Raw genomic sequence first — 23,584 nt, 5'->3', positions numbered from 1 at the left:
ACGTTGGTTTTCTTCGGATAGATACCTAGGGTTCTCTCCTCGTGTAGTCATATTGAATTTCTACTCCGTCTTACTTCCGATTCTGACTCTGAGTTTCATCACTTCATGATGGATGACTGGAAATCTCGGAAGTTCAGGCGAATTTCCCACCGATGTCCCTAAAAGGTATAGGCACTTGGTGGTTTCAATAGTCTCGTCCTAGTTCATTTATTTCCGAACTGGAAATCTTCTCAATGAACTTCTTCTAGGTTTGAATCAACTTTTCTGTCGAACACTGAAGTGGATAAGGTTTTCTATAGGGTTCGTGCGAGAATGGAAATGTCTAAAGAATCCTAAGAGATTATTAAAACATTTCACTGGGGTGATCCATATTGAGTCCTGCTACAATTACATACGTTACACAAATCATATATAACTTAGATCCGATAGGCCTTCGAATATGTGATACTACTCTATATCCACATCCCAACGAGGAAAAGGAAGTAGAGCGAAACCACACATTCTTAGTCTATGAGATCCTTATTATATATAACCCTGGAAGTATACCCTCTGTAATCAAAGGTATATCAATAAGGATCTTTTTAGTTTTTCACACAAGGTTATCTACAGATCCTAAAATACCCCTATGGTATTTTAATTACTTGCTTGATTCTTAACTTCTGAATATGATTATGGGATTAATGTGAGTCTTTTAATATTCCAAAATACTCCCATAGTATTTTAAACTTTATGTTTGGCTCTAGCATTCCTATTTGGTAAGTTTCAGATTCGTTGCAACACCACCATCACTCCCAAGCACACGTTGGTCACATCTCGAATAAATGTAGTTGATCAGGTTACATTTATTCCAGCTTACGATTACCTAACTGCCCAGGTTTGACGGTAATGGTCAACATCCAAAGACTTTTATTTTGTTCTTCTTGTGATACTTCGTTCGAGTGTTTAGATTCTGGATGTTCTTATACTTTTGTAAAATATGGTTATAATTTAAAGTATAATTCTTGGTCAGAGTGTTATATCCCAATGTATTTATAGGTTGTATATCTTTTATGAATTGATATACTGAGCTCACTATAAACAATGCTCTGATACAAATCTGTCACACCCCAAAACCGAGAACGACGGAAACGTTCTGGGGTGGAGGATGTCATGTCAAGTATCACAACATATGCAATATAATAATCAAAGTACATTAACCATTGCATTAATAGTAATAATTTTACATAGGTTACATTTCATAGCAACATCAAAGTAAATACAGAACATAACATAGATGCAGCTTGGTTCTTGGCTGACTTCGCAAAAGCTCCCGGAATGTACCTGTCTATCGATGACCTGAGAATACAAGTTATTTTGAAAGCGAGTATCAGCATTTTTATAATCCTGGTGAGTTCATAAGTATTTAGTGTCATTTGTATAGATACACATTTTTATTCAAAATAACTTTATGAAAGATAGTAGTCGAGAATCTACGGTGTATTAGCATTCTTTCCAGAAAATCCTATATTTTCTAAATAAAAGCAGTCTTCTACCAAGACTCAACAAATTTATGTTTTAAGGAGTAATCTTCCCCAAAATACTATCACTACCAAAATACAGTTTTGACTTTAAATGAATTATGAGAAAATCACAAGTAAAAATACTAGGGGAAAATAACATATACCTCAACAGTAATACTGCTGACTAAAGCAATTTAAAACATAGACTCCAGGAGAGTATCGAATGAATGATACGCCTGGCTCAGTCTAACACAAGGAAGCACAGACTCCAGACAGTATCGAATGAACGATACAGCTAGCAAAGTCTAAAACAAGGAAATACAGACTCCAGACAGTATCGAATGAACGATACAGCTAGCAAAGTCTAAAACAAGGAAATACAAACTTCAGACAGTATCGAATGAACGATACAGCTAGCAAAGTCTAAAACAAAGGGTGAATGTGAACTCGTATGTAACCATGCTGATCGACGATAGAGTATCCGATGACCCTTCAGGTCACGCGTAGAGTTAGTGGCGTTATGTCACCCATGGGGCTTACCGGCGCGGACTGTAGCTAGCAGTCAGGATGCGGGAGTGTCAGTCCCGTATAGATCTATACACATGAATTTCGCTCTCCCTCCAGGAGACTCTAGTTACACGGCGTTGGCGCGATGAAGCGTCGTAGAGAGAAATAGGGTGTCACATTCTAAATTATTATAGTAATAGTACAAACTCGCAAATGAACTGAATCCTTAGTAAATCTTCATACTAGAGAGAGCTAGAATCTCCTAACTATTCCTATAATAGTTACTAATGTTTCAAGTATATGAATGAAGAATGGAAGGATACCCTTACTACCCAAAGGAAATGAACTGGTTGATGGAAACCTTTATGTCTATATAGGCATACATGATATATAACTAATATTTAAACGACCTTCAGACGGATAACCAATACCCACCAGACCACATCCCAACGAGGAGAAGGAAATAGGGCGAACTAGCCGTTCTAAGTCCTTTAAACATTATTTATATAACTATACAAATATAGGCATGGATTTAACGAAATAAAAGTATAGAAGAAAACTTTGGTAAAACCTTTGGAAAATCTTTACAAATAAGAATTTACGACTTGATGTCATTTTCTAAAACAAGCTTTGAAAACCTTTCATAGACAAACTTTGAAAATGATTTGATAAAACAGTTTCAGTGAAGAAAACCTTTGTTTAAAACACTGCTGTAACAGGTTTTGAAGGAAAACATACAGCGCGAGAGACAGTTTGAGAAAAGATCTAAACAAGTAAAAGACGTTTTGGAAAACCATCTGTAGTATTATACTTGGTAAAACAGCTGAAAGTGTAATAAATCCTTTTGCATGCGGGTTATTAATCACATATGACTGATATGATAACTAGCATGTTTCGACTTGTATCCCCCCCTAATAGCATTTAAAAATGTTTAAAAGGTTAATTCAGGGGTATGAACTCACCTGACGTGGGTGACTCGGATGGACGGACGCTATAGGATGCTATGTGTCAATTGAGGTCTTGAACACACACCTGGATCCTATTTAGCAAGTAATGATACATTTAAGTATCCAATTAGTCATTTAATAACTAATTAAGCAAGTAAAGATGTCCTACTACATAAAAACACTTTGCTACAAGTGCTAGGAGTACCCAGGGTTGCATATAAGGAGAGTATAGTCTCACTTTGGAGTTTACTCCTCAAATGGTAGTGTCTAGGGGTGTTTACGGTTTTGGAACCATATCCCCCATGAGTTTACGGCCGTAAAATCATGGGAATGGTGCATTTGTGTGCTTTAAGGCTTCATGTTTCACAAATAAAGGTTCTAGAGTTGATTCAAAGGCTATGGAAGTGATTAGGGGCTCAAAATGGACACTCTTTGGAGTTTACGGTCCTTTGACCACTCCCTTGGGATTTTACGGTTGTAAACTCATGTTAGTCCATTTCTTTTGTGCTTTGGTGGTTCTAGGCTATGTAGGCAAGGTTCTAGTCACTTAAACAAGCATTGGAAGGTGTTAAGGACACTTAAACCCCCTTAGAAGGTGTTTACGGTTTTCGGAGACCTTCCCAAACCGTAAACTCATGTTTACCCTCTTAAATTCGTGTTTTGGGGTTCTTAGATCATTCATGCAAGCCCCTAGGCCATTAGCTAAGCATTGGAAAGGTTTTGGGAGGGTTTTTGGGCATCAAAACCCTCTTTCAAGGTGTTTACAGTTTTGGGATGTTCCCAAATCGTAAACTCTTGTTCTTGGAGTTTTTGGATGATTAAGCCAAGAATTTGCAAGTGTGATAAGCTAAACAACAAGCTAGGAAGGTTAACTTACCGTTTTGAAGCTCGAAGGGTCGATTTTTGACCAAAACCCGATTTGTAGAGAGAGAAAGTAGAGAGAGAAGGCTCCTAAGGTGTGAAAAGGTTGGAATGAAACCCACTCAACCCTTATATAGGGTTGAGTTTACGACCTGGGTGGGGGTCCACCCAACACCAACCGCAAACGGGGTTTTTCGCGACTTCCGTTAAACACGACTAATTTTAAATTATACCTCCTTATTTTTGGTTCGCTTGACGAATATTATTTAAAATATTCCAATGGGCTTAAATCCGGCCAAAAATATTTTGAAATAAATTTGGCTAATTTTTTTATTGCTTAAGTGCGGAGACAAAACAATTGGAAATTTCGGGTTGTCACATTATAGGACACATTCCAACTCCTGGATGGAGCCACGTCATCCTAGTGCATGGAGTACAAGCCTAGGGTGCGCAGTGTGCATATATTTTTTGCCTATAAATACTCCGCTTCATATATGCTTTCACCTCTACACCCTACAGACATGCTCTGTTGAACAATCTTACCGTTTTAGCCCTTTTTCCTTCATTTTTAGCCTGTGGCGAAGCCTTGTGACACCCCTGAGTACTCATTTGAGTAGTATCCTTCGAGTAGGAGATCCAAAGTCAGTATCCTGCCCTCTAGTTCTCGGTTCTTTTCTATAGTACTCTGTAACAGAGCTACACTTACTCAACCTTTGTGTAATTTATAATTATAATTATAATTCATTACTAGGAACTTATAAGTAAGATTTATCAATGATTCTGAGTCGTTATATTGCTTTATCTATTTACGAGAGTGATGTTTCGGTTGGATTTAGTGAGGTGTTTAAAGTGAGATTTCCAAACAGTATACTTTGTATACCAAATGGACCATACCTCCAATATGATCCTACTTGGTTCTTCCTTATTTAGATCTTGAAGTAGACTTTGGTATTATTGAGGAATCTAAACCCTTAGGATAATAGTTCCATAAAGTATGAAATTAGACTAAGACTTAGCGTTATGTACATCTAGGACTTTTGGAAAATGTATAAGGCGAAGCTCTGCCCGATTCACCAATCATCAGACACTTTTGTCAGGTGAGTGCATAGTTTCTATCAAGATCATATTCTAAAATAAAAGTGTTGTTTATATGATACATTAAATGCTTGCGTGTATTATTTATGCTAAATTCTATTTGTATGATTAGGATAATACTATTAAATTATAAACTGTATTGGAAATCGATTTCCTTTAAATATAAGTCTTGCCCTAGGTTTAGAATAAGACTTTTAAAGACTACTTAGTTGAGATTAGGATGGATATCGATTAGATCTCATGACTGGGGTAGGTGTGTGAGATTTGAGCATAGTGTTTCTCTTCTTTCTTAGATGACCTAAAATGTTGGGTCCAAATCAGACAACTAGCAAGTATGTCTGGGTCATCGACCAGAGTAGATGACAACACTTGACTATTTTAGGTGGTCTAGTGAATTACATTGTTAACATGGACTTATTACCCATGGACGTATATAAAAAGGGATACCATATTTATCGAATCTCTAAACATGGTTGCCTTATATGACTTACATTGGCCATGGACACCCCTAGTTGTGTCGTTACACAGTTTCTAAAATGATTCATCAGGTTGGGTGATTCCTCGAGATAATCGTTGCTTTAGTATCTGTGAGGATCTATTGGGCTAGGTAGTTGGTCTTAGGACAAATTTTATATATATATATATATATATATATATATATATATATATATTATCTGATAGCATGGGACTCTTGTGGTCATGAACATCTGTTAATGGAGGAAAAGGGGGGCCTTAGCTTGTGTGTTCTTGGTCCCATGTTCAAGTTTTCGTCATATTAAATGCTTAACAAACTTAAGGTTTGATATCTTGGCTTGGAGTAAAGTTGGAAACTTTATCCATTAAGTTATTGAGAAGAAGTAGACCTGGAAGTATGTGACTTGATCTGTAAGGATTAAGCTCTTAAGGAGAGAAATGGCATTCTACCAGTGGCCACGACGTAGCCAATGGATAGCGATGACATGGTGAAGTTTAGATTCACAACTGTTTTGTCCTAGCATTTCCACGATGTGGCCAAGGAGGTCCCACGACGTGACAATGTCCTGCATGTTGACTGTTTGTCTTAACATTTCCACGACGTGGCCAAGGAGGGCCCATGACGTAGCGTTGACTTTGACTTGGTTGACCGTTGACTTTTGACCAGTTTGTTTTAGGGTCAAGATTGGAGGATTTGGGTTGCTAACTGAGGAATTATTTGTCTTGGTGTTATTCGTTTAAGAGATTGATCAGTGCAAGGATTTAGAGTGTTGTTATGCTTCTGTAGTTCTTTAGTTCATGTGAGTTTCTCAGTATGCCATGTATCCCATTGTATATCCTTTGCGTGGTAGGATAGAGGTACTGTTAGAGTACAAGTATGCTAACGGCCTATAGTAAGTTCTTGTTATGCCTTTTAGTTTAGATCAGTTGGTGCTTTAGTATGATAGACTGGTAGGGTCATGATTGTGGATCTTATGATTCTGTGTGGAGGCATGTTTTTGCAAGGTAAGTGATAACTTGGGTTCTATATATTCTATGTTGGATAGCCTGAGAACTCTTGGTCTAATTCTTGATTGTAATGTTTTTGTCTGACTGTTCGCTCGCGGGTGGATCATTTGTTCGACTGTCTATCCGATCCTTAACTATATATGACTATTCGAACAGATGAAGAGTTCTTAGGCTATCCAAATTAAACTACATAGAATCCAAGTTGTCATTATCATATAAACATGTAACATAAGAACATAACAAATACTAGTATGTCCATACCCTCAACAAGTAGCCTTCCTTAGTTACCCTTCCATTGACCACTTCTCAATTAAGTCCTTTGCTGGTCAGTCATACATAATCCTGATAACCGGTCTACCTCAGTTACCCTAACTAAACATAACCCCTAACAGTACCATACAATCAACATGCAAAACCTTACCAGTCTAGCAAACAATGGCACTAAGTGTCCTATACTACACATATAAAAAGGAGTTATGTCAGCCACTAACATACTTGTGCTCTAATATCACCTTTATCCTAACATGCAAAGGATATACAACTGGATACGTGGCATAATGAGAAACTCACATGACCTGAAGAACAAAAGATGCAGATCAACACTCTTGCACCTTGCACTACTCAATCCTGCCAATCGGCTAACATAAAGACTAGTAAATCCTCAATTAGCAACCCAAATCCTCCAAGTTTGAACCTAGATCAAACTTGTCAAAATTCAACAGTCAAAGGTCCACAAAGTCAAGGGTCAACTTGGTCAAAGTCAATGCCATGCCGTGGGAATGCAAGGTCAAATAGTCAACATGCAGGACATTGCCATATTGTGGCAATGCCAGGACAAAACAGTCGTGATTCCGAGCACCGCCACGTCATGGTAAACCCTAGGCATCGTCGTGGCTTATGGAAGAATGTTAAAATCTCTAAGTGCTTAATTCCTTCATATCAGGGCCCATAATTTCAGATCTAGTTCTTTTTATGGACTTAATGGATAAAGTTTCCAACTTTATCTATTAGGGTTTTATCCCAAAGCTAGATTTACAACCGTAAGTTCTTACCAGCATACACCCTTTCCCAAAACATGCATGACATCATGAAATAGATCAAGATGCAAACTTCCCAACTCAACAAGATTATGAGATAATAAAATAAACTCAATAGGTGTTGGAGTTCACTCAACTCCAAAGCATAAGTTCACATAGACCAAAACAAACATAAATGATCAAACTACAAGATCTAGCAAACTAGAGGTCAAGATGGAATCGTTTTGCTCACAATGGTCTAGAAATGAAGTCCTTTGCTAGATCTACACTTGAGCTCTTCACCAAAACACTTGCAAGAAACTTGATCTTCAATCTCCTCACCAAAATATGAGTAATGAGTCTTCAAATGGACAAGAACACTTGAAGGGGATAGGTTTTTCAAAATAGAAGGGTTGGAGGTTAAAAGGGATTCCCTAACTTGAAGTTAAGGTGCTTAGATATGGAGAAAACCCTAAAAATCCATGGGCTTGGGCTGCAGTGCTCGTCACGTCGTAGCCATTCTCTTGCCACGTTGTTGCGCCTACCCAAAACACGCCTTCTCCATCTTGCATGCCACGTTATGGAACTCTATGCGCCACGTCGTGGCACATGGTTTTCCTCAAAACCATGCCATTGACTCCCTTATACCATTTATTGATCCATTTTGGAAACGGGTGTTGCAAACGAAACTTGGGGTTGATTCTACCTGGCTTATTGTCGACAGGCTAACCAAGAGCGCTCACTTCATCCCGATTTAGGAAATTTCATCCGCATAATGGTTAGCATAGATCTACATAATAGAGGTGGCAGTACGACATGGGGTTCTAGTCTCAGTCTTCAAATCGCGATGCCAGTTTTACTTCTCAATTCTGGAGGAAGTTCCACAAGGAGTTGGGTACTCAGTGCAAGGTGTGAGAATGATGGATGGTTTAATAAGGGCAAGAAGGGTTGTGTTACTTTAAGATCGTGGACAAATATTGTTGGAGCGATTCACAAAATGGATGTCGTTAATGTAATTTCGTTGGCCATGCTAGAAAAAAGGCTTTGAGAAAGGGAATTCTATATGTTTTTTGCTAGGATGGCAACTATCCTAGATGTCGAACCGGAGGAAGCAGGTTCGTGGTGGGTATAAATAGGAACATCTTAGTCTTTTGTTTAATCTACTCCAATTAAAGAGTGGCATTGTCTTGGGTTGATGATAGGCACCTAATGGCGGCTAAGAGAACTCGTTTAGTAGTGATAGTATTGACCTCATGTTGGATACTTTGGAGATTTCACAACCAATGTGGTGGTTGATGACATTCAAATTAGAATGAATTATATTTTTGATTGTATTGTTTCAAATTCATTTTCTTGGTCGAAGAATCGAGTTTCCAAATCCAAGGTAGTTTGTAATACTTGGCTTTTTTTTCTGTTGCAATTGTTTAATTCCCATTCTAGCTATTCACTAGAATATATGAATATATGAATATAAAGGAACTAATACAAAACCTTTTGTGTTTTTACATTTAACGTTGACAAGTTCCGTACGGTTTCAAGTTTATTTTTTCATAGAGTTGTTTTGTCATTGATTCCGCAATTCTATTAAATTTTAGCATGGACTTCACAGACCATCAATTAAGATCTCTTAAAATAAAATTAATTTGTTAATTAATAATAATGTTATATTTGACATATCACATTTAGATTATGTTTTCAAGAATTTTAGGTTGTAATGTACAGAAATTATAGGAGGGTTTAATCAGACTAAAAAATTATATAATGGGTTTTTCTAGTTATTGGTCTATAATAGATTGTGTTTTTGTTTTAATTTTTACCTATAGTAAATTGTACTTTGCATGTAAGATATTATTATCCATACAAAACCATAAGTAGATTGTTGTTACAAGTAAGAAACTATAAGTACGTTGCTAATATAAATACAAAAGAAAATACATTACCTACATTTACAAACACCATAGTTCAACTACACGTTACACTAGTTACTACACCTTCTAATATCCATCTTAAACTACAAATTACTATATGATAACATAATATAAAGCCACATTTATGAAGTAATTCCAAAAGCTTATTACTATTAATAGCAAGGAATTGTAGTTACATTGCTATTATGGATAAGAAATAAAGTACATTGCGTATATCGGTAGAGAGACAAAAACCAACATCAAATCCAAACAACTACAACAATTCCATCACGCATCAACTCATTAAAGAATTTCGTATAACAAAGTATTCAAAGTTTTTATCTACTAATCGATGGCAATGATAAGGAAACCAACGGATACATACATGAGTAACACAGGGTACAGAGCGAGAGCTTTTCTTCTAGGGTTAACCGCCATACTGATGAAGGGATACGCGGCCCACGAACTCCATGCTAAACTCACACACACCACCACAATCTTTAAAATGACATTGTCCTTCAACATGCATATTAGGGCTCCTACGTCTAAAGGGAATAGACAGTATCCCAATAGACTTAGACTTTGGAAGAAGATTATGTGACCTCCCTACAAACAACCATTATAAGCATTGTATTTATCTTTTGATCATTCATTTACAAATATAGCAACATACTTTCATTTGTTTGTTTATTGTAGCTTCCTACTTTTAAGACATTGTACTTTGAAAATTCTACCCAATTATAGCATTGTATTTTCAAGAGTAAATTACACGAATGGTCCCTATGGTTTGGGGTAATTTGCACGTTTGGTCCCTAACTTATTTTTTTAACTCGGAATGTCCCTAGAGTTTTTTTTTTGTGCGCTTGGTCTCTGTCTTACCTAAAAAGACTATTTTGCCATTGATTTTTTATTTTATTTAAATAAGATGGCACAGGTAAGGTAAGGTAAGATAAGGTGAGATGGAAGTGGGGTTGGGGGTGTGGGTGTGAGTGTGTTTATTTAAATAAAATAAAAAATCAATGGCAAAATAGTCTTTTTAGGTAAGACAGAGACCAAGCGAACAACAAAAACAAACTCTAGGGACATTCCGAGTTAAAAAATGAAGTTAGGGACCAAACATGCAAATTACCCCAAACCATAGGGACCATTTGTGTAAATTACTCTATTTTCAATTATTTTTATTCGGTCATTGTACGTTGTTATTTCTTGCATATAACTAAAAAAATTATTTGTGAAATTATAGCATGCTTAAAAAAGATGGAAGGAAAAAGTAAATGGGGGAGAATTTGTAAGTTTTTTGTCAAGTAATTTGATACAATTGTAATTCTCTCATTATTTATACCAAAAAAATTTATATAAGTATTTCAATTTTTTAGTTCTATGTACAATTTCAATTTATAACAGTTGTCAAGTAAATAGTCAACTTTTATAAAGAATCAAAAGTGGAGGGTAAAATGGTCATTTACTCTTATTCAGACAGACAGTTTATTCAGTCCAATAAATTGAAGTTGTACATGAACTAAAGGGTAAAATGGTACTTTATTCTTTACTCACACACACACACACACACACTGAGAGAAAATAGTGAATTACCAGAAGCAGGACATTCAAAGTCAGAATGATGGCACCTGTTGCAAGTAGTGCAAAGGCCACAGCAAAAACTTCAGACTGCAAATAGCCAAATACAACAAAGGCACCAATTAATAAAAGTTGAAAGAGAATAAAAAGAACAACTTCACAATGAAACTACAAAATTATGTAATAATGGAATAAGAAAAGACAAAAAAGAAAATAGAGACAAGTGTGAAACTTTATACAAATGAAGGTTCAAGTTGCATAATACTTTATACAGCAAACTAGCATCAAAGACATTTCTCACTTTAGATGTGAAAGACAAGATTGTTTTAAAATCATTTAATGTTTTATACAGCTTTTGCATAATGGTTGAATTGTTTTATATAGATAAGTATGAGATAACTTTGTAGCAACAAATCAAACATGTAATTTGTTAAAGAGGTTTACAATTGACAGTGGCACAAACATGTAATTTGTTAAAGAGGTTTACAATTGACAGTGGCATAAAACGGATGACCTAAAGCTAGGAGGGGTTGATGATAGTACTAACAAAATATTCTTATGATTATGAAGATTTAGATGAGCATACAAAGATATAGTAATCAGAGATGGCAATTTGTATATGAATTTGGGGATAGGATGAAAAAAGGAAAGGGCATGGATGTTTTGAACATTAATGGAGCATAAGAAATTCCAATTAGTTTTATCTGGAGCTACTTCAATTTTGCACAAGTAATGCTAAAAACAGCTCATATTCAGCACATATCACATATCTCAGTTCCTAGTAATTAATGTACTTACAGTTAGCAATCTGTTTTGATAAAGGTTCACGAGGTTTAACGATCTGTAATGTGATGATATATTTTCAAAACCTCGGATTCATCATAGGAAGAAAAGCTTGGGTTGATTTGAGTTCATTGAAGATAAACTAAAGTAACGGCAAATTCCAATCTCAATAATGACAATCGGATTATGATCCAGTTCGAACTACTTATAACCTAAATCTACGAGACTAGATCTGAATAAGAGACATCTCAAAGGAGGTAACAGTTCAACCGGAATAAGAATTCTACAAGTGAATCGAGCATAAATCACGAAAAAACCAGACAAACTCACCTTCTTTACCGAGGCGGACCAAGATAGAGTGAGCCCTAAAAACACGATGAAGAAGAACGGCCCCCAAAGATCCCAATCTCTCAACGCTTTTCCCGGATCCTCACGAAACGGATTCGGAAAAACAACCAACTTCAAATTACTAACAATCCTCGAAAGATCTCTCTTCACCGTATCCCACACTGGTTCAGTCAACGTATTCGGCGGCGATCCGAACGCAGTCATGCTCGACTGTTGTTGACCATTAGTACCAATATTAGCATTACGGTTCAAGTTAGAAGGCGGTAGAGGTGCTGCAGGGACAGATGCCGGTTTCTGAGGAGGAAGAGGAGGAAGGTTTGATGCGATGAAAGGGGAAGAAGATACGGGAATGGAAGCTCGTGTAGGTGATGGTGGACGGGCGGGGAGGACGGTGGCAGGGCCGGATTGGACGCTGTAGTTGATTAGGTTTTCGATCTCATCGATGTCGGATTGAGAGGATTGGTTGAGGGGGACGGTGTCTCGTTCGCTGTATGACATTTTTATGGAAACTGCGGTGGCGATTGAGCAGATCTGAGGGAAAACACGGTGGCGATCTCAAAGCATGGTGGTGGAGAGTTTACGGCTTTACGAAAGGAAACACGACTGACTTTCCTGGAAGGTGGACTCCTTTTACCTACAACATCAAAAGATTTTTTGGTCTTTGTTTTGTAAAAATAGTAAAATCAAAATGAGATAATTAATAACAAAATTGCAAAAATGAGGTGTGTAGCATGTAATTTTTGGTGTTTTAGTCCAAATCATGATTTTTTTAGATTAGTGGTCCCTTTGAGGTAGCTTGTTTGTGTTTTTTTTTTTTGTCGTAAACTAAAAAGACTAAATTGTCCTTATTATATTTATTTTCCATTTTTCTGTTTTTTCCTTTAAGTATTTATATATAAAAAATAAAAATGGGGGCCCACATACTCTCTCTCTCTCTCTCTCTCTCTCTCTCTCTCTCTCTCTCAAAGATGAAGAAAAATCCTTTCTTTTTCTCTGTAATCCTTTTCTTCTCCCTCTTCATCGCTGGTAAACCTTACCTGAAGAAAAATCCTTGCACATGGCCCGGTGTCTTCTGCGATAACAAAAACAACCGTGTTGTCGAACTTCACTTCCCTGGAATAGGTCTCTCCGACGAACTCCCTGACAACACCCTCGGCAATTTGACCCAACTCACCACTCTTAGTCTCCATTACAACGCCCTCTTCGATCCACTCCCCATATACATCTTCTCACTAGTTAACCTCCATAATCTCCACCTCAAAGACAATATGTTTTTAGGCCCGATTCCATATTCGTTTTCCCCTCTCATGAATCTCGTTAGGGTTAGCTTCGCGAACTGGATTGGGATTCCAGATTCAATCCCAATCTAGTTTCCAATTCCAATTCCAGATCCCGACAGGCTACACAATTCCAGGCCAAGACATCAACATAATATATGAATTAATGAGCTACAACGAAGCTAGACATTAGTATCACCTCCGGAGTAAAGAAATAAATTCTCTTGAGGTATTCCTTTCCCATCTCGACGTCAGCTTCGGTGATATTTCTTTTTGATTAAACAATAGAGTGAGTGGACTAAGAGGGAATATCGATGGGCTGAGGAACACCATATTCAACATCGCAGCTTCCATTGCTCTGATGCTTCTTTGTTGTATGTGTTTGAGGACGAGAACGAGGAAGATGGTGGTGGAGATACTGGCTTCGGTGCTAAGGAGATAAGTGATGGGTGTTTGCTGATGAGGATGGGCGATGGCAGAGGAGGAAGAAAAATGTGGTTCCAGTTGAAAATTAGGTATCTTTCTTGTACATGGGGGAGTTGGAACTGATCTTGAATTAAGGAATGGAAGATTTTCAGGAAAAAAGAAGAGTTGTTTGCAGATTTGGAATTAAGGATGAGCAAATAGATGAATCGATGTATGTCTGTGTGTGAGAGATCGAGCTTGTGGTCTGGGTTTTTAGAACTAATTTTATGTTTGAAGCTAAATTATCCAACAATGGTAAAGAGAAAATGGTGAAGAAGACATAGGGTTCGTTTTTTGCAGATGAGGTCGCAAACCAGGAGAGAGAAAGAGAGAGAGAGAGAGAGAGAGAGAGAGAGAGAGAGAGACAGAGATGTGGGCCCAAATTTACGTACAAACATGGCCAAAAGGACTACGAAGCCAAAAAAGTCGGGGTTTGGACTAAAACCCCAATAAAAATGCATACCACATGGACCATTTTTGCAGTTTTGTCATAATTAAATGAGTAAATTACACAAAAGGTTCTAGTGGTTTCATCCTATTTGTAAACTTGGTCCAATTTTTAAAAGGTTGAGATGAGAAATGCGAAACGAAAGAAGGATCCTCCTGCAGGTTATATCCATGTGTTTTTCAAATCTTGAGGTGTTATATATGGTTCATGTAAAAAGATTATTTTACCTTTTTTTAATTTTCTTTTTTATTTTTTCTTTTATTCATTTAAATATTTGATAATATAAAAATAAGAATGGGTCCACCTTACCCCAAACTCCACCTCTTCCCCTTACCTTATCCCCATTCAAATCACTGTTCACATTCTCCGGTAACATCTCCGGCTGTGCAATCTTTGGCTCCTACGGAGTGTCTTCAAGGCAACTTCTCGTCTTTCTTTTTCATTCTCTCACAGTGAAGAAATTCAATGAAGAAAAAGAAAAACAACATAAACATACAATCAGATTTATACACCCTCCCTTTTATCCATCTCCGAAGCACATTCTGGAAAGACTAAAATAAAACATTGATATTGAGTTGTAATCCATCTCTGAAACAAATTATAAAATGACTGAAATAAAACATAGATATGTAGTTATAGGATTTTGTGTCAAACTCATGATGATTATTGAAGGGAATGTAGTCCTATAAAAAATTCAAAAATAGAAAGTCAAAGTAACATGAACAATGTGATGATTTCGTGAGTGTGTATTGATAGTTTATAGTATTTTTTTATACTTCTTATATAGTGTAGGGTCCCTTATGTAAAATTATTGTATATATATTGTCATGCAATAATAAACCCTAATTAATGGGGTCATTTCCACAAATATGGTATCAAGCTATTGGTATAATCGGCGCATGAAGGAATCGACATGCCACTGATCAATTTTTCCCCGCTAAAACACATCGTTCTTCTTCACAATTGATTATTTTTTTCTCATTGTAGTCGATTGACTATACCTTCTGTCGTTATCCACTTCACTCATGCTACTACCTTCATTGATCCTCCACACTTCATTGGTTTCTCCAACTAATCTTTATGAGTTCGGTACGCATCTACTATTGACCTGTTTGCTGCTGTCTTCCTTGATCGCTATCATCTGTTGCGATCTATTGTTACGTTTTTCACAACCAAGATTTGCACATCAACTCTAGTTTTCTTTATGTTATTTCTTCTACAATCTGTTGTGTTTGCTTTTCTTCTGTCGGTCTCTGACATCTAGAAGACTCTACGGATCTTCAAAGTAATCATCAAACTGCCATCATCCTTCTTGATGTTTCACTATTGTTGTTGTCGCTGCTTATAGTTGTTGATTGCTGATTACAGGAGGCTCTAAGCTAACTGTTTCCTCTTACAACCACCATTCATTGTTTCCCTTTGCAACCTTTTGACAATCCATGCTCGACTTTTACGCCTGTTGATGTCGTTCCTGGCCGCCAACATTCACAGCTCCATCTTTTGTCCAAGTGATACTCCACGGTTATTCATCCTTGAAACCCAAGCATTCAACAACTTCGGCCTCCTCCTTGTCTAATAATTATTAAAATTCAAAAACCGGTGGTTAAAGAATTATAATGGGCACAAAAATTCAAACAACAAGTCAAACTATGGTGGTCAATCGGATATGCACCACAATTTTGCTGGAATTCTAGGCAATGCTCCTGCCCAGTCGCCTCACTCCGGAATGTACAATGTTATAGTTGTTGTCTTGCTTCCTCAACAGCCTTCTCACATTGTTGGTATGCAACCCTTCCCTCCTTAGGTCTTCATGAATCAGTAGCAGCTTCCTGTTACCTTGCATTCCACAGCATACGGCTTCCAGCACCCTCCCAACAATTTCACTCCACAACCACATCTTCTGACTGGTCCCGTTGTTGCGTGCACTTTAGCATCACATCATCAGCTACTGCCACAGTAGCCCTCGGTGTACCCCAATCAGCCTCCATCTCCAGGCTCCTCCTTTGTGGGTCATGCGCAATCTGCACCAACTCAATTTACCGATTTAGCATCGGTGTTTCAGATGATGTCGGTCCAACAATCATCTGACAACACATACTACATGGATTCTAGGGCAACCTCACACATGTCATTCAATTTAGATAACAAGCTTTCCCTAATACCTTGCAATTCTAAATCTGTTATTGTTGGTAATGGTGATATACTACCTGTCACTTACATTTGTCAAACTTTTTTTCCGCACTCACATAACGGACTTGCTTTAAATGATGTTCTTCTCTCAAACAAAATGGTCAAAAACCTCATATTTGTGTGCAGATTTATTGTTGACACTATGTTTATGTTACATTTAACCAATTTAGTTTCACTATAAAGGGCTTTAAAATATATAACTTTATTCAACGATGTGATAGTGACTATGAGCTCTACCATCATTGTTTCATCTTCTGCTCCATCTCTTTTAGCTACTACTTGTGTTGCTGTCTCTCTTCCCACTTGGCATCATCTTCTTGGACATCCCAGCTCATTTATTTTATAGTTCTTGCAATCTCGTTGTTTTATTACTAGTTCAACTAATAAACATCCTATCGGTCATGCTTGTCAGCTTGGGAAGCACTATCGGTTACCTTTTTCGTCGTCCACTTCCAAAACTTCTCATTTATTTGAATTAGTACATTTTGATTTATGGATATATCTCGATACTACTATTAGTGGATTCAAGTACTACATTGTTTTTTGGATAGTTTTTCTTACTTTCTTTGGGGTTTCCCCTTGCGTGCTGAATCTGATGTATTTACTATTTAGACTACATTTCATAATTATGTTCAAAATCAATTCATAACTACTATTTAACTTTTTCAATGTGACAACGGATGTGAATTCAAAAACCAATCCTTAGCTAATTTTTTTTAATGAAAATGGTATTAGAGTTCGATACTCTTGCCCTTACACGTCTCAACAAAATGGTAAAGCTGATCGTGCCGTTCGCTCCATCAATAATATTCTTCGTACCTTTCTGTTTCAAGCTTCTCGTACACCCAAATTTTGGGTAGAAGCTCTTCTTGCCTCAGTTCATACTCTTAGTCTTCTCCCCACTACCACCCTTTCCTTCAAAACCCCTTTTGAACTTCTCTTTGTTTTTCCTTCCTATGATCATTTATGTGTTTTAGATGCTTATGCTATCTAAATCTCTCTTCTACCACTCCTAACAAACTATATCCTCAATCTTCCGCGTACATTTATCTTGGTCCTGTTTCTGACCATCGTGGCCACCACTGCCATGATCTCATCACTCAATGTGTCATAATTTCTCATCATGTCACATTTGATGAAGATCATTTTCCCTATACTGATTTTTATTCTACTACAAATATTTCTGAGTATGACACCTTCCTTTCTGATGATGTTCTTTCTTCCATTTCTCTTACTCCTATTGCTTCAGTCACTTTCCCTACTAATGTGCCTTCCACTGCATCCATTCATTCTCCCACTTACTCATCGTCGTCTCCTACAACATTTTCGGTCCCAAACCCTCCCCCTCCTCCAACCAATCCCATGGTCACTCGTTCTCTTAAAGGTTCTCTCATACCTAAACAAATATTCAATCTCTCGGCCACCACTAACATCTCTCCCATTCCCAAATCCACTACCCAAGCCCTTTGTGATCCATATTGGAAATATGTCATGGATGCTGATGTGTCTGTTCTCACCTCCAACTACACCTAGGATCTTGTTACTCCTCCTTCTTGTGTTAACATTGTGGGTGTCGCTGGCTATATCATCATAAATTTGATAGCAAAGGTCTGCTTGATCGCTACAAAGGTCGCATTGTTGCTAAAGGTTTCTATCAACTCCTTGGTTTGGACTTCGATAACACATTCAGTTTTGTTGTCAAACCCACTTCTTTAAATCTTTGATTTTGATTTAATATCTTAATTTTGAGATATTCGTGTGTTCTATGCTTCTTAACTTTTTGAACATGATTATGTTCAAATAATAAATTAACATGAAAATGTTGGATCCTTGGGATATTCCTAACCTAGGGTTGTTCCCTTATTCCTTAATTTAACATGTTAATGTTAAATGCATAGGTATAAATTCTTGGTTGTATGACATGCTCGTGCCATTCCATTGATTTTTGCTTAAGTTCTAACATATAGTTAGTAATATGGAGGTTCTCAGTTACTAAAGCATACGTTGATCCCCATATCCTTTGAGTATAGCTAGAATTCAGGCATACAAGCGAGGTGTTTAAACTTGATATCATGGAAAGATGCTAATCTTTAAGCCTTAGAAGGTATCTTGGTACCTTAGATCTTAGGAGGGATGCTTTGTCCCTAACATCTTGGTCAAGATCTTCAAGTTTCTGAAAAACAATGATCTTAGGTAAAGGGTGGGCGTTAGCTTAGCTTATACCCCTCTGACTCTAAAGCCAGTATCAAGGATGAAAATATATAAAGATAATTGAAATTGGAAAAGTAAACATACTTGCGTATCTTGGACCAAGATCTTATTTTAATAAAAAATAAGTTTTAAGATGTATAGCATTCCAAGATCTTTGTAGCACTTGATCATCTACGGTGGACAACCAGTATGCCCCATCTATGGCTTTTGTATTTATAAGGTAAGGACCTTCCCATTTTGGGGTAAGATTTCCTGCACTATTTTCGGTTGTATTTTGGAAAACATTTATAAGGACAAGATGTCCTACCTTGAATCTTCTTTTTCTGACATTCTTGTTGTAAGATTTAGAAATTATTTTTTGATATGTTGTTATCCTTATCTTGGAAAATCGTTGAGTTCTTCCACCGTGTCAATATTTTCAACTAGGATTTTTTCATTTTCTTCTTGATTGCAGAATCTTGTCTAGGCTATAAGGATCATGATTTATAGGGGAATCACAACTTCAATTCCAAATACCAAAGAATATGATGTTTGTCTTGTAGAATTCTTGGTTGTGGTCCTATCCGCCCAAAGAACTAACCTATCTTCCTCTTCTTTCTGTGATACTTTTTTTTAGAGTATTGACAATGATCTTATTGCTCGGCTCGTCTTGACCACTAGCTTGACGATAAACATGCGTAGATTTGATCATCTTGATTCCCCAACTTGCACTCATTTTTTGTGTTCTTTTACCTATAAATTAAGAGTCATTATCACATATAATTTCGGATGGGATACCAAACCTTGTCATGATGTTGCGCTTGACGAAGGATATCACTTCTTTCTCTTTAACTTGGACAAAGGCTTCAACTTTTATCCATTTAGAAAAGTAATCAGTCATTGTTAGCAAGAAAACTTTATCACTTGCTGTTATGGGAAGTTTGCCAACAATTTTCATCCCCCATCCTTTGGGAACGAGATCTTTGGGTCTATGATCTTGGATAGGCGCTACCTCTTCCTCGATGTCTTCTATTGCAAGTTTAATGACATAAGATATTGGAATCTAATTGTTTAAATGAAAATTGAAGAAAGAAACAAGATTGGCTAGTGATTCTGCTTATGTATTATCTTCTCTAGGTACATGTTTTATGTCAAAATCTTGGAACTTGGATGCCATGTTTTTTACTATCTACAAATATGGAGCCATACTTTCATTTTTTACTTCATACGCTCTATTAAATTGGTTATAAACTAATAAAAAATCCACATGTACCTGAAGATTTTTTATCCGAAGATCTTGGGACATTTGTAAACCCAAAATTAGTGCTTTATATCTTGCCTTGTTGTTGGTTACTTGAAAATCACAACTTACTGCATTGGGTATAATTTCCCTTTGTGGCGATTTTAGTATGACTCTTAGACTTGATGCTTTAGACATAAAAGCCCATATGTAAATAGGGTTTTCCTTATCTTGAAGCCACTGAACTTTTTTCGGCTTCAGAGTGAAGATTCAAACTGAAATCAACCAAAATTTTGCTAATGCATGTGATTTTATAGCAAATATTGGCTTATATCTTAAGTCATATTGTTTTGGTCAAAAATCGATCAAGTGCAATTTGACCAAGTTGTATGCGAGGTTGTGGTGTTAGTATAATGTAAGTATACAATAATGATCAAAGTGCGACAAGTGAGTTACAAGGAAAGCCCTTGATCCTTTAAAGGATCTACGACATAAAACCTTGGGAGGTGATAATGATCACTTACCTTGATTTGTTTTATTGATTTAAATATGAGATTACAAAGATAATGAAAGTAATATGAGTACAAGTGTAGTAACCAAGCTAATCGTGTTTGCAGTGTGCTAAATACAGGTGTTTTTTATATAGTCTAATGCAAGTAAGAAGAAGTCTGATAATTTTGGGATCCTCCAGAATCGGCATATGAACATTATTTGACTTGGTATTCCAGGTCTTTTTCGTGGTTGAGATGACTCTCCATTGAAAATGAGTCTCATGTTTAATAATTATGCACATGTGAGAAAAAGAAAGAAGAATATAGTCGTTATAAGTGTTGGAAAATATTAGTGATAATAGTCAGGATCCTGCAATATATTTAAGGATCATGTGACTTTAGGGATATTATGGATACTGCCCCTAACAATTGCCCCCAAATTACACTCACGAAATATTAATGTTATTTTCCGGATATTTAGAGGTATAATTTAAAAAATAATGAATAAAAGAGATAAGAGATTTGAATTTTAAACCCTAATCGGATAGGATCTATCCATTCAATAGTAATCATGATGCTGTCAAATGATATTGTCTCTCCTCTATCATTAGGTTAAATAGGGTAAACCTGTCGATTCCTTTTACCTTCTTCAATATCTCTTCTGATCATCTCCGGTAACCTCTAAAGGTAACTACTTTTTCTTTCTTCTCCTTTCGTTTTTTCCTCTTTTGCGATCATGGGCAAGAAGGCAACCCATTCTCGTGCTAGCATTATTGCCCCTCCCGAAAACGACTTCATTGATCAGGGGATCCTGGCCTATGATGAGGTCTACTCCTTTGATGTTAAAGATATGCAGTCTCTTAAAGCTAATGAAGCTTTTCCCTCCAACGTAATCTTCAGGTCCTTCGAAGCTTCTACTCAGCTTGATTCCGTTTCTCCTTCTTGGGTATGCTTCCCTGAATATCCCTTTTCTTTGGGTCTCAAATACCCTTTTTCGGGCATCGTTTCCGATTTCATTCAATTGTAACAACCCAAAATTTAAGTAAAAAATTTTCATTTAATGATTAAAAATTCCCATTTAATATTTAGAAATTCCAATCACATTTTTTCCAATATTCCAATACATAATCATATTATTCAGAAAGATCAGAGTGTCCTAACAACTAGTGGTGAAAAATACTGGAGGGTGCACGCTGCGCCATCATGTCGGGCCCTTGCCCTTAGATCCCATAGTACCTGAAACAACCAACAAACTGTAAGCTAATGCTTAGTGAGTTTTCCCAAACATACCCATCCATATATTTACATAATTCCATGCAAACATACACACAAGAATGCCATGGACTCCATCCATGGTCTTCATCCGAAATTCCATGGGTTACCCCCTTGGTCTTACACCCATGGGCCATGGGCTCCCCCCGTGATCTTAACCATTTGCCATGGGCTCCCCCCACAGTCTTTACATAAACACGTCACACGACAAATAACACATTCACTGCACATGCAACTATTAAGACTTCATAATAAGTAATAGGCCGACCTTGGTGCCTTCGACCCATTGGTATGGTGGGGAGACTCACCTCAGTCTGCTGAACACAAAAGTTGCTCGCCTAACAGTCCGATACCTCACACTAAACAACGGAAAAAATAACCCTAAATTAGGATTATAACTCATCATAAACAAAGAGTCCAAAGACCTAAGCCTAAGTCCTTTCATGGTGACCTAAAGGTTTCACCCTTACTAATGGGCCTAGGACCAAGGTAAAACTATTAATGGGCTACATGACCCAATAAGGACCAACCAATACAACTATGGCCCAACTCGGAATAACAAACTACTATCACTAATGGGACTAGGCCCAACGCTAAATAAGGCCCAGAAGCATATAAGTCCACACGAAGCCCAAACCCATGTGGGGTGCGTATGCCCAGCGTGCCAATCCAGTACACTTAGCGTACTGAGCCTCTTGCATGTACGCGCAACGTACACTAGGTTATGCCCATCATAAAAACAGAAGATGCACCATCGATCATTAAGAGCTTAAAACTTGGTATTTCAACATCCAATTTCAGATATGAGCTCATTAAGACGTCTTAAGTCATAAAGTTTGCAACTTTATTCCCTTGCATGTTATAAGGGACTCCAAATCGTCATTCTTCTCATTAAGAATTGATATGAGACCTCAAACTCATGCATGGTTTCAGTACAACTTTCAAGACGGCACCTTTATGCATTAAGCTTGCTCAAAGAGCTTAGATCTAACAATCCGAGCCTATGGAGTTACTCAACTCACAAAAGAGGGTACAACTAACCAATAAGGGACTTCATAGCAAAACCCTATCTCAAACTAACAAAAGGAATGACAAGGATATGACTTTATACCTCTAGAAGTTCCTCAAGATGAACTTGATGCAGGATCTAGAAGCTTAATGACACCCAAGACTTTATCACCACCTTCTCCCTCTTGAATGCTCTCTGAAAGGGCCACCAAAACACTCTCTAAGCTCAAGAATCACTCTCACAAGAAAATCTAGTGTTAAAGGACAAAATGAGGCTATGGAGGATGATTAGTGTTTGATCCAAATGGTGAAAGGTTGCTTAAATAGGTCACAAGTCCGAATATTAGGGTTTTTAGTCACCTGCCACGTACGCCCTGCGTACGTGGTTCACCTCCGTGATCATTCCTGCTTAGTACGGTAAGCGTACTTATAAGTATGCCCAACGTACGAAAGGGACCAATTTTGCAATAAAATCTCATTTAAAGGGAATAGAGATAAATACCTGGATTAGAGTGTTACATCAATCCACCAATATTTCGTATATTTAAGTAATACCCATCATCTACAAGATTATATACTAGATCGATCGAGTGAACCATTCCCATAATTTGGCCACAGGCCTTGCTGAGTTGGCTTATGTCAATGGACTTTCTACTTTTGGGAATTCACGTTTTTTGCTTAAGGTCAAGACCAAAAAGCCTCCTCTTATTCTAATAAAAAATAATGATGGAGCCTGGAAGGAAAAATATTTTTTGTGAGGCGCGATTCTATTGATGGTGGGGATCTCTTGCCCAACGCTTGGGTTGAAAAAGGTAGGATCTATTTGTTAATCTTGAGGATCCAAGGATTTACCATTCTTATTTTGTTTATTTTGATGCAGGTTTCAAGTTTGGAGAAGCTTTTACTATCGTTGAGGACATCGAGAACATGATCACGAGTTTTCTTGCTTTATCTGCAGACGTCAGATCATTCAAGTTTAA

At 37.1% G+C, this 23,584-nt stretch overlaps 1 protein-coding gene across 1 annotated transcript; it reads right to left on the bottom strand.

Annotated features, from left to right (window-relative positions):
- Positions 1-9,589: 9,589 nt before the first annotated feature.
- On the bottom strand, positions 9,590-12,666 carry LOC111879511 (protein YIP4b). The gene is made up of 3 exons (XM_023875976.3): positions 12,006-12,666; positions 10,908-10,982; positions 9,590-9,920 (listed from the first exon to the last, which is right to left on the bottom strand). Exons 1-3 carry the CDS (start codon positions 12,519-12,521, stop codon positions 9,660-9,662), a joined length of 852 nt encoding a protein of 283 aa, XP_023731744.1. The 5' UTR covers positions 12,522-12,666; the 3' UTR covers positions 9,590-9,659.
- Positions 12,667-23,584: the final 10,918 nt, after the last annotated feature.

The sequence above is a fragment of the Lactuca sativa genome, chromosome 7 (assembly GCF_002870075.4).
Source record: "Lactuca sativa cultivar Salinas chromosome 7, Lsat_Salinas_v11, whole genome shotgun sequence".
In the NCBI taxonomy this organism is placed as follows: domain Eukaryota; kingdom Viridiplantae; phylum Streptophyta; class Magnoliopsida; order Asterales; family Asteraceae; genus Lactuca; species Lactuca sativa.
The sequence above is the reverse complement of the archived record's forward strand: the minus strand, read 5'-3'. Positions and strand labels throughout refer to the sequence as shown.